Here is an 18,353-nt window from a genome sequence, read left to right as displayed (position 1 = left end):
TCAGGGACAGAGCTTGGCCTCAGCTGAGGCCTTGCTGAGGAGAGGGGCAGCCCCAGGATCTGGGCCACGGGGCTCCGCCATGGCCCTGCGTGCTCAGTTTCTGGCCTGCGCAGACGGGCCGTGGCAAAGCCGGAGCCTCTCGGGGACTGGAAGCGGAGGGCTTTGGTCCGGGCCCCCGGCCCCTGGCCCGCCTGCAGCAGATCAGCACCAGCGCCGTGGCCTGGGATCGGGGTGAGCAGCAGGGAGTGAGACAGACCCCGGCCAGCGCCCCCCCTCAGCCCCCTTCCCTGGCTACAGACTGTCCCTGGCCCCCCCGCCGGGGAACGGGGTGTTGCTCTGCGCTGGCCAGCCGCCCAGGTCTCAGAGCCCCTGGAGGGGCAGCGGGGGAGGCTATGTCCCCCAAATCCCTGACAGGCCCAGCCCTGCTCCGGGCAGGCAGAGTGCTGGGCGGGTTGCTGAGGGGCAGCCGCAGGAGATCAGCATCACTCAGCCCCCCGCCGGCCCCACAGGTCAGCAAGGCCACCACGCTGCAGAAGACGGCGGAGTACATCTGCAAGCTGCAGCAGGAGAGGGCCGCCCTGCAGGACGAGGCGCAGCGGCTGCGCGAGCAGATCGAGGCGCTCAACGCGGCCATCAAGTAGGACAGCCGGGGGGGGGGGGAGCCGTGCCGGGGGAGGGGAGAGGAGGGCAGGGAGGGGTGTCCCACGGGGGGGGAGCTGCACCACCGCACGGGGGTACATGATATCGGATCTGCTGAGTAGAGTCAGGCTCGGTCACTGGTGTGAGCTGGAGCCCTACCAAACCAAGTGTGCTGCAGAGGGTGACCCCTCAGTAGGGGCGCTTCCCGTCAGCGCTGCCCTCACTCCCCCGGCCCGGGGCAGAGGGGCGCTGGGCTGCTGTCTGTCGAATGAGACGTGGCATCTCGAAGAGGGCCCTTCCTGTGCCGGTGGCTGTGCAGCGTCGTTGTGCAGTGCGCGCTGGCAAGCAGCTGCCGTGTTCCACCCCAGAAGCAGCTGCACATCGGTCGTGAGGGAGGAGGGTTCCCCCTATGTTTGTAAAGCCTCTGGGGCCCCTGGAGATGGAGCCCTGGGTACAGCCCTGGGAACCAGCCCCTCCAGAGAGGGCAGAACCTGGGGCCCACACACAGGGGCCTTGGGAAGAGGGGGAAGTAGCTCACCAGGGGAAGTGGGGCTTTCCCACAGTGACCTTCAGCCAGGGCATCGCTAATGGCTGGTGATCCAATCTGCCCTGGTGCCAGCCCATGTCTCCCTGCCGCGGCATCCCTCCCGGACCACCCCAGGGGCGCAGCCCGGGGCAAAGGGGTCGGAGAGCCAGGCCGCGGGGCGGGACGTTCACTGTTCTCCCCAGTGCCAATACCTCCGTGCGTGCCCGTCACCCGGGGCAGACAGCCGCCATCCTCTTGTGCCCCTGCAGCCTGTGCCAGCAGCAGCTGCCCGCCACCGGAGTGCCCATCACCCGCCAGCGCTTCGACCAGATGCGTGACATGTTTGAGGAGTACGTCCGCTCCAGCACGCTGCAGAACTGGAAGTTCTGGGTTGTATCCTTTGGAGCCGGGCTTCCAGCTCCCCTCCCGAAACACCCGGGGTCCCTGGGGCGCCGAGCAGGGCCAAAGATGTTTCCATGGTGACAGCCGCCTGGAAACAGACACCTCACAGCCTCTGCCTTCTTCCATCACCTCTCACGGGGAGACAGGCATCAGCCTGGCGTGCCCCCAGCTCTGCAGCCTGCCAGATACAGAGACATCAGGGCCCTGGGCCTGCTAGGGCCTGGGTGCTGGGAAATGGCTCTGAGTCCATGGCTTCTGTGCCTTGCTCACGCACCCCACGCGCTGGGACCCTGGAGCCAGCTGGAGCTTCCCATGACTTTGGAGCCCCCTCCCCTGGGCCAGTCTCCAGATCCCCTCTGTACCCTCCCGTGACATCCTCCAGGGTACAAGCTGGCCTTCTGAACAGTGGTGTCCCCTTCCTTCTCCAGGGCGGGGTGTCTCTTACACTGCTCTGCTAGGAAAAGCGGCACCTCCAGGCTCTGCTCACACAGCCGCTAGCATGTAACGGCACAGCCAGCAACGTTACACGAACGCTCTCCCAGCCACGCGTGAACTGCATACAGGGCGACACCTGCCCATCCCCCAGCCCTCCCCCTGCCCCTCCGAAATGTGCATCTTACACTGCTCGAGACCCTCTTGGTCAGTGTAAGATCGTGAATCAGTTCCTCATTTCATCAAAGGAAATAATTGTACCGCAGCCTTTGTTACCCTGAGCAGAGAGTCTCCCAGGCTAAAAAAGCGAAACAGGTTGTCTCACCATAAGCTGCAGTACACCTCATAGGCTGCCTCCTTTACGCCTGGGCCCATTCCTTCCACGGTTCAATGACGCGTCTCTTTGTCTCCCAAACCATCGTGCTTCCATGTGTCGAGGTGAAGGAGAAGAGGTACCGGGGAAGCCGTTTGCTCTTAATTCACACCCTCCCCGTCTCTGTGGGGAATACGCCCGCTGGGGTGCAAGCAGTCAGTCTGTGGCGTATGTGAGAGTCGAAGCAGCTTGCAGGGGAATTGTACATTTCTTGCTCACGCCATCTGTGCACGTGATGTTTGACACGTCTTCAGTTCAGGGATGACACGCGAGGGCTTTGTTTACATCCTTCTGTTATTTCTAAGGACCTAGTCTGTCGGCGTTCCCAGACTCACACGTTTCAATAACAAATATGTAGTAAAACCTCCCAGCTCCGTACACAACGACGCCACACACACGCTAACAGGACAGCCATGGTCAGTAGACTGCGAGTTCTCAAATGATACCTCACTAGGCACGCTTTGTGCAAAATAACCCATAACCATACAGAGGTGGTGAACACAGGGTACAGGTGGGTTCAGGGTGCCACCCCCACATGCCTGGTATCCACATCCTCTCTATCCCCTCCCCCCCCCCACCCAGTGTTGGTCTTGGGACACCGGGCTTTGTTCCCAGCAGGGCTTTAGTGTTCGTGCTCCTGCCCACCAGACAAGCTGTGGCCTGGCACCACGTGGGTGGCACTGACTCTGCAGCTGGTGGAGTCGCTCCCCAAGTACCAGCAGGAAAGGGACAGGCCGCGTGGGGCAGGGAGATGGGCAGGGGGGCTGCTTATGGTTCTGCCTTGTGGTGGGGAGTCCTTAACTGCTGTTCCCATCAGTTCAGCATCATCATCCGGCCCCTCTTTGAATCCTTCAATGGCATGGTCTCCACAGCCAGCAGAGACAGCCTCAGCCAGACGTCCCTAGCCTGGCTGGACCAGTACTGCTCCCTCCCGGCACTTCGGCCCAGTACGTAGCCCCACTTCTTTCCTTGCCTGCCCTGGAGAAGGCGGGCACTGGCCCTGCCTGCCGCCTGCCACCTGCTCCCAGCCCACAGCCCCTGCTGTGTGTGCTGGATGAGCTGGGCAGGAGGTCGGCTCAGTGTCGTGATCTGGAGAACGGCAGTGTGCTGGGGCATGCAAGAGGAGCTGTGAACATGGGGCTCGCCTGCATGGGGGGATGCTGTCCTGGGGGAGAAGCGCTTTCAGGGCCAGCTCTGGGCTTGCCCGTAGCTGCTCTGGCGATGCTCTTCCACTGGCCTTGGGGTCAGCAAGGTATTTGTTCCCCAGCTCCATTCAGGCTGGTTCTCCTGCTCTTGAGCCTGGCCAGAGGGCGGTTCAATCTCTGCCCGGCTGGAGTTCAGTGCCAGGGACCCGCCGCGCTGGGATGTGGTTCCGGGAACAAGGCCAGGCTAGGTGGTGCGTAGGGGAAGACGGGCTCGTCGTATGACAGAGACGTGGCTGGGCCCAGTTTCCCAGTCGATACCACAGGGAAAGGGAAAGGCTGCACGTTTCAAACCCAGGAGGAGGAGCAGTGCTTTTCACACAACACGGTTAGCCCGTGAAATTCCCTGCCATGTGCGGTTCCCCACGCCACGCTTAGCAGGTTTCAGTAGGGGTCGGACACAGGTGCAGACAATGAAAAGAGAAGGGTGCGTCATGGGACAGGATTTAAACCCGGTTCCTGCCGGGGGCTAGGGAGACACCTCCCCTAGGAGCAGGTTATGTCAGAGCTGCCCAGTAACAGGGATTCTGGCACCTTCCTGGGCAACAGCTGGCACTGACCAGTCAGAGCCGGGGTCTGGGCTAGACGCTATGGCATAGTGGGCCCTGTGGCGAGCAGACCGGCAGCCTGGAGCAGCTCTGAAGCCGTCAGGCAGGGGAAGCTGACTCATTCCGTTCGGTTTTGTTTTCCCAGCTGTCCTGAGCTCTCTGCGCCAGCTGAGCATTTCCACCTCCATCCTGACGGACCCGGCATGTGTGCCTGAGCAGGCCACCCAGGCAGTGATGGGGACAGTCTGCAGCAAGAACTCCTAGCCACAAGGGAGGGGCCCTTCACAGCTAGCCACAGCCTGGGCAAGATGGTCCCTTTCTGCAGAACAACCACTCGCTTTCCCCAGCAAGAGTCTTCTATTGCCAACCTGGTCCCGCCATCGCTGTTCTGCCTCGCAGGGACTGCACCCCCATCAGTGTGGTGGGAGGCGTCCGCAAAACCTCCGATGCATGGACCTCTGATGCATGGACACGTTCCACCACCCAAGACCAGAGCTTTGCCTCTGAAAATCCCGTACCTTGCACATAGCACCGTGGAAGGCTACAGAGTAACAAACTGGCGGGAAACGCGGATGATCTTGGAGAGCCTGGTTCCTTCAGAACAACTCCCTCCAGGCAGTGACCTCGATCGAAAACACTAGTGAACGCTCACTTGCACGAGAGGCGGCGTGGCAAAGACTAGGACTAAGTGAAAGCCGAGGAACGGCCCCAAATGTGAATGTGGCGAGCCTAGGCAAACACTTGAACATTGCCCGGTGTGGGGACCCATCAGCATCCTGCGTTGCCGAGGAACCGTTCGAGAGAGATGAGAACACCAGGGCTTGACTGCGGTTTCGGAGCGACCAGCTATGGTGATGAGCAGTGAGGGCCGGGTCCCCAGGCTCTCAGGGGAGCTCAGGGTGCCCATTAAAAGGTGCCCACAACTCATTGCTCAGCAGCAACCACTGACCATGGGAGGGAATCACTCGGCCGCCTCTGGCTCCTGAGCAGAAGGAGCTGGGCCGTCCGTCTCCTTGAAGCCCCATCTTCCGAAGCAAACAATGGAACCTGGCCCAGCAGCCCCTGAGATCTAGGGATAGGGAGACCATGAGAGCTGCTGAAAAACCCACCTCAGCTCAGCAGCCAGATCCCCCACCTCTCCTAGGGATGGCAGTGCCCTGGCGAGCTGCTGCTGCTGCTGGGGCTAGCGCATGAAGTGGCTCCATAGAAGATGCTCCATGAGAAGGTCAGCATCTCTCACCGCCCAAGCCTTATCTTCACAAATGTGGCTGCTTCCGTTCCCTACGCAAGGGCCTAGGCTCTGGGTAATCAACTCTAGCCAGACTCTTCATGTGTTTGCTCTAGTCTGTGGCTCACGGTTACTGGTGCCCATGTCTGCACTAGTGCTCGGTGGTTACTCTGGCTGGGGTGTGTTGAATTCTAAGCAGTGGTTGTTCTGTTCACATCTCTGGTGGAATCCCCACCTCCCTCGGTGTCTGTCTTCTGGAGTGGAGAATACTGTACAACCCCCCACAAAGCTCTTGTTCCTATTGTTGTGCTCAGCTTGGTTGGGCTGCTTGGTTGTCTCCTGCTTGCATTTTGTTGCCCTTTCGCTCCTTTTCCTGTAATGTGAGCAGCATGTCTTCTTGTCTCGCATCTTTGGAACCGTAGCTCAAAGACAGCTGCTGGATTTCTCCATCCTGGGCGTGTCCCAGGCCAATGTTCTCTGTCTTTTAGTTTTGGGACATTCTAGGATCCAGGAGCTTTCCCATCAGTGCCGTATGATGTCATGTTGCCAAAGGAATGTCCTGTCCCTATATCCCCTGCTGCGGGCCCTGGCTCTGTATGCAATGGCAGATCCTTTGTGATAAAGAGACTTTGTTCCACCCCATTTTTTGGTGTGTTTCTTAAGCTTTTCAGCAATCTTCACCCTGTTGCTGCCTCTGGAAAAATACACAGAACAGAGCAATGGGCTCCATGCCCTGGTCTCAGTGCATGCATTGGGCTCCCGCTGCCAAAACCTGCACCAAAGGACTCCTCCCTTCCCTGGGAGCCGGGGGGCAAGCCACACATGGAGCAGGGTGGTGAAGTGTTCATCACAGCAGAGCCATGTCCTCCATTAGAGATGCACCCCTTCACCCTCTCTTCTGGGCTGTGCCTTTTCCTCCCACTGGCCTCCTTCCCACGCTCACCTCCCCCCTGCTGGAGCCCCCGAGGTCCCCTGGCGTGGCACTACCACCTGCAGGGTTAGTGTTTCCCCAGACAGTGCCCACGGCATCTCCTGAGAACAGGGGGGAGGGTTTGCAGTTTTTAGCATGGGCTCGGTGCACCGGTGGTTGGGGGGACAAGTGTGGAGTTAAAAAACAGCAGGTAATAGAGCAGCTCCGGTGGCCCAGGAGTGACACGGGCCTGGCAGGCAGGTGTGCTGGACATGTCATCCTTGTGTGCCTCAGTTTCCCCCATTGGCCAAACAGGGCTAATGGAACCAGCCCCCCAGGGGGGGATGTGCAGGAGAGGGGCACAGGGCACTGCCATCCAGAACCACACGACACCCTCCAGGGCAGCGGGGGGAGCAGGCGAAGGTCACGTAAAAGTCTGCGTCGGCGCTGGGATCCGAACCCGCGGCGCCTGCCGGGCCCCACCTGGGGCAGCGCGCTACTAGCCCTGGCACTGCCGCCAGACCAGCGCCCACAGCCCATGCGCACAGGGCACGGGCTGCAGCGCTGCTCTCCCCCGCCAGGTGCCGCTTTGCGACGACTGCCAGGATGAGCGGCTCAGCCCAGAGTAGCCTCTCCACGCATGCGTACTGACCACCCCCGATGACACGCCCCTTCTCTGCGGGAACTGCGCGTGCGCGGCTATGGGTCGCTTTCTGCTCGTCCGATCGCAACGTGGGCCTGGGCAATGCCGCCGCCGGGGGGGGGGCAGCGTGCGCGTCCCCGCCGCCGCGCCGTGCTCGGCCCCGCGCGCTGAGGTGGCGGCGGGAGGATGGAGGCGGCGGCGCTGATCGGGGTCTCGCTGCTCCTGGGCGCCCTGGTCCTGCTGCTGCTGGCGGCGCTGGGCCGGGGCTCGCCGCGGGGGCCGGGCGCCGGGGATCCGGCCGGTAAGCGGGGCCGGGCCGCCCTCAGCCGGCGGGGGCGGGTGGCGCGGCGGGAGCCCGCGGGCCTGGGGCGGCTCCGTCCCCGGCCAGCCCAGCGCTCTGCCCCGGGGAACCTGGCCGGGGCTCGGTGGTTTGTGCGGCGCGCGGGCAGCGGAGCAGCGCCTGGGGAGGCGAGGGGCCGCCCGGCTCCTAGTGCTCGGCGCTGCGGGGGGGGGCGAGCACGGCGCGGCAGCGGGGACACGCACGCTGCACCCCCCGGCGGCGGCATTGCCCCGGGTGTCCTGACTCCAGCCCTGAGCCGGCCCCTCGGTGCTGCCCCGCCACCCCGTCCCGAGAGCCCCCCGCTCCGGGGAGCAGCAGCCGGGGCGGAGCAGGTTTTGGTGAAGGACAGCTCGCAGCTGGGTCAGACCCAGGGCTTGTCTACACTGGCGTTGTGCCGCTCAGCCGGTGTCTTCTCGCACGCTGAGTAACAGAAGTTTTGCCGGCAGAAGTGCCCGTGTAGACAAGCCCTCAGGGGTGTGGGTTTTAGCCAGGCTAGTTACTAGTGTGGGTGCCGGACCGGGATAGGGCACTTGGCCAGACTTGAATGCCCTAGATCATTAATTGCCAGAACTTCTTGTGCAGAGGCACAGCTGCATTTACATGGGGGAGGTGGTGCTGTGACTATATTTAAAACAGCAAAAATGAAGCGTAGACCAGGCCTAAACCCACTAAACTAACGGCCCTAATGACAAAGGGGACATTTTAGTCCTTCTCTCAGACACTACTTTACACTGTAACTCTGCCCTCTCCTGATCCTATCCTTAATAGGACTGTGTCTTTCCGGGACTCCCCCAGAATGCATTCTTGCTCTGGTGCGAGTCTGTAGTTTAGCTGGTGCTAGCCAAATTGTCTTACTTAAAAGAATAAACATTTGCCAAGAACTGATGGTGGCTGGGCTGGGGTGACATGACCCACCTGTAGGAAGATCCAGATCTGCTGGCCGGGATGTGAGTGCTTTCTTCCTTCTATCAGTTTATGGGCCTCAGAAGCTATGGAATATTAATGTCGCTCATAATCTGGAATGCAGTACGCCCCCTTGATGTAGCTTTAGTCACTGCTAATGGAGCATGGTAACATACCAGGCAAACCTGAGTTAAATCCTCTTCTCCATCAACATCCTGGAGCAAGGTGACTCTTAGGAATAGTGGGGTGTGTTTGATTTGCTAACATCACCTTATTCTCTTTACCTCTGGCTGAAAAATAAGCCTGGTTTGAGTTCTTTGCTTCAGGAAACATACTCTGCTCTGCATCTGACGAGTGGGTTGCAGCCCATGAAAGCTAATGCCCGCAGAAATGTGTTAGTTTTAAGGTGCTAGAGGAATCTCGTTGTTTATACTCTGCTCTGGTTGCTTAGGGCAACAGCTGAGCTGTCTTAGGGTCCAGGGTAGAAAGACTCATTTGTTCACTGTCTTGTTTTTGCTTCAAGTAGAAACCCAAGAGCCTTTTTTACGTACCAGATGTGGAGAAGGATGAGGGTGTGAGTGCAGGATGACTGGTGGAATTCCTTCAGTATGGGAAGGAATCTAGGCTGAGTTCCTTGTGGTGATTTTTTTTCATATAACCACAATGTTCTACAACTTTGCACTGGTAAAAACTCTCAGCCCTAACTCCAGCATACCATAGCTTGTTGTAGTGTTAGCTAGTGAAAATCATTTTCAGTTTCACATTCCGAACAATAAGTGGTGCAAGTGGTGCTCCTTGTATTATGTACAAGCTTCCATATCTAGACAAGGCAGGACAAATCGAGAAAAATTAATTTCCCACACCCCTCCCAGGAACAACTCATTCATTTCCCTTTAAGATGAGAATATCTTTTCAGGCACTCTCTGAGCCAACTGTCAGGTGAGAATTTCTTAGCAGAGAGAAGGGAGCAGACTTTCTAGAAAATGTCAAGTTAACTGTTTTGCTAAAAACAGACTAACATGGCTACCCCTCTGGAACACATCAGAGCTGTTTCATAACTCTTCCATGTGTCCCAGTGTGCATGGTGGCACTGCTTTACTCGACTTGTCTGTCTCTTTGCTTCCTAATGAGATACAGATATCAGAAAATCACGTTCATGCATCTCCCTCCATCTTCTTGTGTTTTCTAGACCAGAAAGTAAATGGGGAAGCAGTAAATAAGACATTGGGACCAAAGAGACAGAAGCAGCACCAACGAAGTCGTAAGGAGAAGCCACAGCAACACAACTTCACACACCCATTCCTAGCAGCTGCTCTCAAGGTAACTGGCATCAGTTGGTAAGCACCGGCACCTGTTTTTTTGCCCCTTGGACAATAGACATTGACTTACTGTTACGCATGGGGACATACATCTGCACACACCCACTCAGAGATCTGCGAGCCAAGCGTGAAGCACAAGTTCCCAGCCTTCTAAGTAAAGGTTGGAGACTTAGAAGAAAGGAATAGTTAAGATCTTCCCCTCTGCCTGCTGCGGACTGAGCCCTCTGAAGACATTTTTTCCCAAAAAGGTTTCCTTTTGTAGATGGCCTAGTGGCCATGAAAATTAAAAAAACCCTGGACATGAACCATCCCCTAGCTTGGCCCTGTCCATTCCTGGATGCGTGTTCTTTGGGACTGCTTTGTTTAATGCTCCGCCTGGGCACTCAAAAAGCAAACACCTCCTGCCACATCCCTGTCCCCATCCCAGTCTGTGACTGTTGCAGCTCCTCACAGAGCTGTGCCTCTGCGTTCCTCTGCTGGGCTCTTCTCTGTTGCTTCGGTCTCCACTGAAATGCTGAGAGTTCCTTAATGATGGGGACGTCTCTCCTTTTGTCATCAGCTGCCTCCTGAAATCAAGCTGCAGGAAGGTGCTGTAGGCAGTCAAACAGGAGGGTGAGGGGTAGCATGACACCATATGAAAAGTGCTGTATAACAGCTTGGTGGTATTTGTGGGAGTCAGTAAACCTAGGGGAGAGGGCACTGCACTGGGACTCAGGAGACCTGGGTTCAGTTTCCAACTCTGACAGTGGCTTGCTTGGTGACCTTGACCTTCCTGTGCCTAAATTTCCCCATCTGTAAAATGGGGCTAATTATCCTGACCTCCTTTGTGAAGTGCTCTGAGATCTAGAGTTGTATAAATGTTACGAATTGTTATAATTCTTCCTATTGTAGCCCACCTCATTCTTCCCACACAATCCTGTGTCCATTCCCTCTGATTCACTTACCCTGTGCCCTGGAGAATCAGCTTTGAAAGGTATGCCCTGGAACAGCAGGAGGGCAGGGGGGAGAAGGATGGATGTGAGGACATAGGGATGGACATTGCTGTGTTTTGGGGGGCAGAAAGAGAGGAGGAGCAGATGGGATTCATGTACATGTTCTCTCTCTCTCTCTCTCTTGTTTTGGGACAGCACCTGTGTGCAGGGGTCCCTTTAGCAGGCCTTGGAGCCCTGCCATAGTGCAGGCAGATTACCTGTTCCATTCATCACACAGAAAGCTGGTGCTGATCGTGTTGGTTTTCTGCAGGGTCACAGTGGGAGTGTAACCTGCCTCGACTTCAGCAGCAATGGCAAGTACTTGGTTTCCTGTGCTGATGACCGCACTGTCCGGATCTGGAGCACCAAGGACTTCCTGGAGCGTGAGCACCGCTGTATGCGAGCCAACGTAGAACTGGACCACGCCACACTGGTCCGCTTCAGCCCAGATTCCAGGTGGGAGGTAGCAGCGGTGGGTAGGGCTTGGAAATCAAAGCCAGGAGACTTACAAAGGAAGGGTTTTCTTTTCCTAGCCTGCCAGGATAGCTTGTCGTATTACAAGGGTCTGAGGAGGAGCCAGGAGCTTCTCCAGCATGCTCTGCCCCTCTGCTCTGCCCCTGAAGAATTATTAGATCCTTGCTGATCATTCTGAACAAGTAAATTCCCTCACCTGAAAATTAGTTCCTCTTCTCAGGTTTAGTGAGATCAGGATTGGCCTGTTCCTATTCCTGCTGGCTTCCATGTCCCAGAGGCTGCTGGGCTGTGACTTCTGCTTCCTCCTATGTCTGCTCACCATCCAGGGCTTTGAGACATTAGGGCTAGGGCCTGCGCAACAGGAAAATGGACTTGTGAGTGGGAGGTTAACTGTGCAGGCTGGCAAGCTGCCGCACTTCCCAAGCCCAGGTTCTCCAGCCAGTGCTGTGAGCAGAGCTGCAGCTGTTTCTCAGCAGGTGTTCATCACACAAGGTGCAAATGATCCTTGAGTCTCTTTGTTTTATTATTTGTATTAATGTAGGTCCTAGGTGCCCCCGCCATGGACCCAGGCCCCGTTGTGCTAGGCACAGTACAAATGGAACAAAAAGACTCTCTTTGTCTCAACGGGCTTACAAGCTAAGTGCGAGATGAAATGCCAGATGGATACAGACAGATGGGAATACAAGGAAACAATGAGAGAATATTGGTCAGCATGATAGGCTGTGGTCTTCAAATATAAAAACTAGCCAAACCCCTTAACTGCAGTAATGACTCCAGCCATCTCTCTAGACTGTGTCTGATCACGTGAAGCTGTAACCCCCTCGATTATTGGTTTGAGTCCAGCCCAGGTTGTAGGGATCAGAAGTTATCTTCTGATTGTTTGGCCTGTATGGAATGAGCTGTAATACTCAGGGGGCAGTTGCCTGCATCACCAAAACCACCATCACTTTGGGCACTAGGTGTCACACTTCTTGGCATTCTCAGAAAGGGCAAAAGGAGAACGAGCTTTGGAACTTGTTTGACTCTGTCCAGGAGGAGGCACCTCCAGGTCAGAGCTGTGGTGACGAGGAAGCGTGCCTTGCTGCTGCCCATGCCCTACCTGCTCTGGGGACAGAGGATTCAGTCATCAGAGCTGCCATCTGGGACTTCTCACCAGTGCCAAACTCCATACAAAGAGCTACACTCAGACCATTGCAAACAGGAGACAGGCTAGGAAAGCTCAAGGCATACTCCTGGATTGGCTGCCTCTAGCCACCCAGCTTTATCCCTGGCAGTCTAGCTAGGTGCACAAAAGTAAGCTTAGTGTGAGATGAGCACGTGGCCTGTGACATTGGGTACAGTGGTTTCTTCGTTTTGTTGGCGGCAGGAAATGACTATCCTTCCTTCATTCAGAGCCTTCATCACCTGGCTGGCAAACGGAGAGACCATTCGTGTCTTTAAAATGACCAAGAAGGAGGATGGCAACTTCACTTTCACTGCAGCCCCTGAGGACTTCCCAAAGAAGCACAAAGCCCCCATCATCAACATCGGAATTGCCGAGACAGGTACGGAGACTGGGCTGCCCCGTTTCCTCTGGGCTTGTGAGCCATCCGGCTTGTACTTTCTGAAGAACAGCTGCTGCTTTGAGCATTGGGTACACGTCAGATCTAATTCCAACTCAGTGAGTGATAGGAGAAGTCACTTAACACTTCTGCCTTCACTTCCTCATGGCTTATGTGGGTATATTTAATGTCCACAAAGAGAGTTCTTGTAAGAGGCAGGAACGCTCTCGCTCACTTCCCAGCTACAATGATTGACAACCCCCCCAACACCCCTTTCAAGATCCAGGGCTCCTACACATGCCCATCACAACATGCAATGTACCTCATCCAGTGCACTAAGTGCTCCAACAGCAACTATTTGTGAAACCAGACCATCGCTACACTCTTGAATAAATTCACACAGGAAAACAATAAAAGACAAAAACACCCTATCGCCTGTGTGAGAGCACTTTTCACAAGGCGATCATTTGATAGGTCAGATATCAGTCCTCATCCTCAAAGGAAACCTGCACAACACTTTCTAAAAATGAGCCTGGGAGCTTATATTCATTCCTCTGCTAGACACTAAAATTCATGGACTGCAGAGACACTGGATTTATGGCTTATTACGACAATCTATAACCAACCCACTAACAACCCCCCAGCTGTTCTCCCCACCCTGCTTCCTTTCCTCCCTGTGACTGGTGGGATGTTAATCAGCACTTCACCTTGAATGGTCCCTTGTGTTAACTACTTATTTATGTGGAACAATCTGTTCAGCCTTGTATTTACCTGTAAAAGGAGGTGAGGCCAGGCCTACGCTATAAACCTATGTCAGTATAATTGTTGAGGCGTGTGGAAAAACCCACATCCCTGGACAATGTAGTTATACTCACCTTAACCCCTGTGTAAACAGCGCTATGTCAGCAGGAAAGCTGCTGCCATCAACACAGCTACTGCCTCTCATGGAGGTGCATTCGCTACGCGAATGGGAGAGCTTTTACCCAGCGGGGTAGGAGCGTCTTCACTTGAGTGCTGCAGCGGTGCCGGGTGCAGCTGTGTCAGTGCAGTGTCCTAAGTGCAGGCCTGGTCTGAGTACGTTTCCAAGACCTGAAGAAGAGCGCTGTGTAACTCGAAAGTTTGTCTCACCAACAGAAGGTGGTCCAATGAAAGACAGTACATCACCCATCTTGTCTCTCTGAACAAATGGGATACATTCATTGATTTATATTGGCCAAGTGGAGAGAAATACACAAAGTAAATAGCATCAGCAGTAATCTGAGGTGCATTAGTAGCATGGGTTGGTAACCAAATCAGTTTCTTTATCCGTGGCTTCTAAGTGGACAGCATCCTTCAATTTTATTACCTGTACCTGGCGGCGTGAGTTTCTTGTGTGGAGTTACATCTTTTAACTGCATTGTTATCCTGCCACCTCTTTCGATTCCAGCTCTGATGGTGGATTCTGAGAGGTGCCAGGCCCAAGAGGCTGATGTGACTTCCCAGGCAGTGTTCAGAATTCAGACTGATGGCAGGCTGTGTTTTAGCGTTTCAGGCCCAACTGCTCCTAGCATGGTTTGCCCTGTGGAAACCCAAGGGACAAAGCATCAGTGCCGACTCAGGAACTGAGCCTTCTTGCCACTGCTTGTCACAAGCCTGTGATGCGCTTTATAGCCTTGTCACTGAAGCAGCTAGAATCTGGTTGGCATAATCTGTGCACTGTAGGAAAGCTTTATTTGGCTGAATGCAGGAAGCCCATTGTCTGCTTAGCTACAAGGTACATGCCCAGGGACAGATGCATTTGGAACCATTAGTTTCTGCCCAGCTCTTTACAACGCCCCCAAAATGTAAAGCCCAGTCGAGTGCAGGGGCCCTGCTAAGAGGGGAGAGTTTTGGTCCAAGGGCAGTTTCAGTTGCCTCTCCCAATGAGAGCATTTGCCAGCCGTGTGCCTCTCTCTGCCATTGCACCCAGGAACAAGGGGCTCAGAGCGGATCTCTACCCCACAGCTGTCAGAATTGAGATTTCTTTTGCTTTCTCCTCCCCCTCCCTGACGTCTGGGTGGATAGCTTTCTAGACAAAGACATTCTCTCTCCCGGTAGTGGGTGGAACAGCCCTTAGGAAGCTGAGTGATATGACTGCTCTGCTGCTAGCCCGGTCTCCTGCATCGCCAGACTAACACTAGATTTGGGAGACTACTAACCTTTGTCCTTCGTTCCCCAGGGAAGTTCATTATGACTGCTTCCAGTGACACAACTATCCTGATCTGGGACCTGAAGGGTGACGTCCTGGCCAACATCAACACTAACCAGATGAACAACGCCTTTGCAGCTGTATCTCCTTGTGGGAGGTGAGGAACGCAAGACTGCTGCCAGGGGGATGGGGATGCTGTCTGTTTCCACTGGGGAGTTTGAGGGGCACAAGAAATAAGGCAGGCAAGGAGCCTCACTCCTTCCCCAAAGGAGTATCATCAACTTGAGTTGTTTGCAATTAATTAATTTTTTTTAATGTCAATAGATCCACTTTTAAACAGCACATCCTACTCCAAAAGCCCCTTGGGAAGTTATGGAAGATTTTTTATGTTCCCCAGCTTGTTTAGAAAGGCCTTTGGGCCAATTTAGAAGTGGCACCACTAAGCATGTTCATCTCTCCTCCCCCTTCTGCACCTGCTTGCTGCCTGTTCACCTTCAGCATTGCTGCTGCTGTTACTGCTAGTCACCTTCTTGAAGAGTCTAGGAAAGACATCACCAGATCTGAGACTGACTAGATTTGCAGTGCTGTCAGAGGTGCAGATGTGTGGGTGGTTTTTCAAGTTTAAGTTCTTTGTAGGGGTTACTTTTAACAATAGTAGATAGCAAATCTTCTGATGGAAATATCATTTTCTTAGTGGGCATTGTCCATTACCCAACATCACCCTGTTATGATCTGTCACCCATAAGACTGTGAGCTCATCAGGCTCCAAATTTAGGCACTAGAGGATCTGACCCCTAAGGCAGGTATTTGGGCTCCCCTTTTGCTGGGCTAGAAATATGCAATGCCCAGGATTTCCTTTATTTGGTGCAGTCTTTCTGCGTTGTCCTGTCCCTTACTGACCTCTTGGGATTGCCATGTACCCTGTTTCTACACTGACTTCTTGGTGGCAGGGGAAACTAGTTTTCTTTGTGACCCAAACTGTGATTCAACCCACATCTCCATGCAGGATCAGGCAGCACCCTGGACGCTTTCTTATACACACACCTCTGTGGTGCCCCCAGCTGGCTGCTTTTTATTCCTTCAGTTTAGGGAGTGATCCAAAAGTGGAATCATGCTGGTACTGTCACAGGCTTGGGAGATGTTCAGTGATGACTGTGAATACGCATGTTCTCTCTCCCCTTCCTAGGTTTGTAGCATCGTGTGGTTTCACCCCTGACGTGAAGGTATGGGAGGTGTGCTTTGGCAAAGGCGGAGACTTCCGGGAGGTGACCAGAGCATTTGAGCTGAAGGGCCATACTGCTGGCGTGTACTCCTTCTCTTTCTCCAATGACTCCCGACGGTGAGGAGCTACCCTGAAAAATATCACTATCACATGCCCTTGTGACTTGTTAGCGGGCCCCTTCCAGTGTATAGGAGCAGTAAGCCTGTATGGACTCCCCTTTCTCGGCAGTGCATGGCTTTAGACAGCGTGCCCAGAAACCCTGTCCGTTGTGACTGATAGGAAGCTTGGGAAGAGGAATCCATGGCAGCAAAGCATGGAGACTTGCGCTCACCTGGCAGGGTCCCACTTCTTGCTCCCCCACTCCAGACAGATTGCTCTAACCTTGGTGCACAGGCATTCTTCACCACTGTGGATGGAAAATGAAGGCGCCTGTTTATATTAACACTTGAGATTTCCTGTGCCTTCGGTTTTGGCTCAATTGGCCAATGCCAAAATGCCCATATGCTCATGTTTGAAGGGAATTGCATTTACGAGCACTAACCTCCCCCATTCCCCAGATAATATAGTCAGCTGCTCTCTACCAAGCCCTGAGACTTGCACTCTGCACTGTTCAGGAGAGTTGTTCCTGTTTCTGTTCCATGCCAGGAGCTGTGGTTTGAGGGTTGGAGAGGGGAATGGTGCCGCCTGGTCTCCTTGCGACTGTGACGTGTGCTCTCTCCTGCCATAGGATGGTGACTGTTTCAAAGGATGGCACATGGAAGCTGTGGGACACAGATGTAGAATACAAGAAGCAACAGGATCCTTATCTGCTCCTGACAGGGAAGTGTGAAGTGATGGAGCCTTGTCGCATTGCCCTGTCTCCTGATGCTCGCGTACTGGCCATCTCCAGCAGCACCAGCATCACTGTGTACAACACCCGGAGGGGGGAGCAGGAGGAGCACTTTGTCAGTGTCCATGGAGAGTACATCATGGACTTGGCCTTTGACATTAACAGTCGCTACCTTGTGTCGTGTGGGGACCGGGCTATCCGGGTGTTCCACAACACTGCGGGTTACCGGGCTGTGGTGGAAGAAATGAAAGGCATGCTGAAAAAAGCTGCTAATGAGGCTACCAGAGAGAGACTGCAACAGCAGATCACAGATGCCCAGAATGCGCTGGACAGTATCTATGCCAAGAAAGACTAAATCCCCCTGGGAACGGCGTATGTGCAGACTTCTCGAGGGGAGTCTTGTGCTGTGTGTGGCGGGTTTTCAGTAACTGAATGAGTTGTAATAAAAGTTTACTGACAGCTTGACCCCCTTGAGGCTGCCTTGTGTCGTTTCTGAACAGAGTTGAATGGAGAGATACAGAGCTGAGTGGCTGGGGGGAGGGTGTGTTAGTGGGGCACTGTGCTGGGAATTAGCTGCCTGGGGAGGAGAACTGAGAGAAGGAAGACTTTGCTAATACTGGGCCTCCTGTCTGAGCCACGGTGTGAGAGATTTCGTGCCAAATGGAGAATTGTTTTTGTGTAAGGAAGTTAGAAGGGGCTTGTCGGTGCCAGTCCTCAGGAAATGGAGAGCAGCTGCATTTGGCAGACTTGTTTAAAATCCTGCCTCTAGAAGGAGCTCAGATACCACAGTGATGGGTGCAGTACAATAATGTGATCAGAATAACGAGCTTAAAAGGACTAACCCTTCCGCTATCATGGTGGTGTCTCAACCAGGACTTGATAATGTATAAATATTGAGCTGGGGGAAGGGATTTATTTATACCTATGCACTGTAGAGATGTAGTAAGTTATTTGGGAGCCAGGGAGCTACATGCTTATGTTAGGGACTGAATGCTGCTGGGAAAGGATAATGGTAGCTTTGTTGTCATATAGCATCTACCTAAGCAGTGGGAAATTCAATGGGAAGTAGGTGAGTGGCAGACAGCACCAATTTCTCTCTACATACAGGCATATCTTACATCATTTGAAAGCTTTTTATGTCTACTTTTAAGATGATGTGCAGTTATTGTACTGCTACCAAAAAAATGGGGATAATACCATCAATACTTTAAAACTACCACTTCAAATATTTGCATTTGTTTGGTAGGTTAATGACTCTATGTATTATTTCAAGACATAAAATTGGATTTCTTTGTGATCTCTAAGCATCAGTAACAATTTAAAGGGCAAAAGAAAACTGAATAATACATTTGTACAGGTATCATTGAAATGTAATAGCGTTGGGTGACAGTTCTAGTCAACATTATCATCTTGTTCATCATTATGATCTCTGGAAAGGGGGTCATCACAGTCTTCAGCGCCTTGGCACTGTACACAGTTCTGGGCAGGGAAGATTGTTCTGACTACAGATGGTTGTGCAGCGACCCCTACTGGACAGGTACAAGTATGGTCTGGTAGATGCTCAGATGCCACTGGATCCTTGAAGAACACAGGAAGTGGTTTACCATGTTGCACTGGTGATCCAATATCTGGTTTATCTATGTGTGAAGACATCCAAATCTTTGTTTGCCAAGATGCTCTTTTG

The 18,353-nt window shown here is 54.0% G+C and overlaps 2 protein-coding genes across 3 annotated transcripts in view; both read left to right on the top strand.

Moving 5' to 3' along the window:
• The window catches only part of MLXIPL (MLX interacting protein like), a 46,220-nt gene extending 39,896 nt beyond the window's left edge, over window positions 1–6,324 (top strand). For both annotated transcript variants that reach the window (XM_067537745.1, XM_067537744.1), the window contains exons 14-17: window positions 510–637; window positions 1,435–1,558; window positions 3,190–3,319; window positions 4,268–6,324. In XM_067537745.1, coding sequence (XP_067393846.1) covers window positions 510–637; window positions 1,435–1,558; window positions 3,190–3,319; window positions 4,268–4,386 — 501 coding nt within the window. In that variant the 3' untranslated portion in view covers window positions 4,387–6,324. The remainder of the gene's footprint in view (window positions 1–509; window positions 638–1,434; window positions 1,559–3,189; window positions 3,320–4,267) is intronic.
• A 682-nt stretch (window positions 6,325–7,006) lies between these two features.
• TBL2 (transducin beta like 2) lies at window positions 7,007–17,134 on the top strand. The gene is made up of 7 exons (XM_067537746.1): window positions 7,007–7,204; window positions 9,336–9,466; window positions 10,708–10,892; window positions 12,303–12,454; window positions 14,649–14,775; window positions 15,805–15,957; window positions 16,568–17,134. The coding sequence occupies exons 1-7, from the start codon at window positions 7,090–7,092 to the stop codon at window positions 17,022–17,024; spliced, it is 1,320 nt and encodes a 439-aa protein (XP_067393847.1). The 5' UTR covers window positions 7,007–7,089; the 3' UTR covers window positions 17,025–17,134.
• Window positions 17,135–18,353: the final 1,219 nt, after the last annotated feature.

The sequence above is a fragment of the Emydura macquarii genome, unplaced genomic scaffold (genome assembly GCF_026122565.2).
Source record: "Emydura macquarii macquarii isolate MOO-44397 ecotype Brisbane River unplaced genomic scaffold, CSIRO-AGI_Emac_v2 contig_450, whole genome shotgun sequence".
Lineage (NCBI taxonomy): Eukaryota > Metazoa > Chordata > Testudines > Chelidae > Emydura > Emydura macquarii.
Note: the sequence above shows the minus strand (reverse complement) of the source record. Positions and strands in the feature narration are given on the sequence as shown.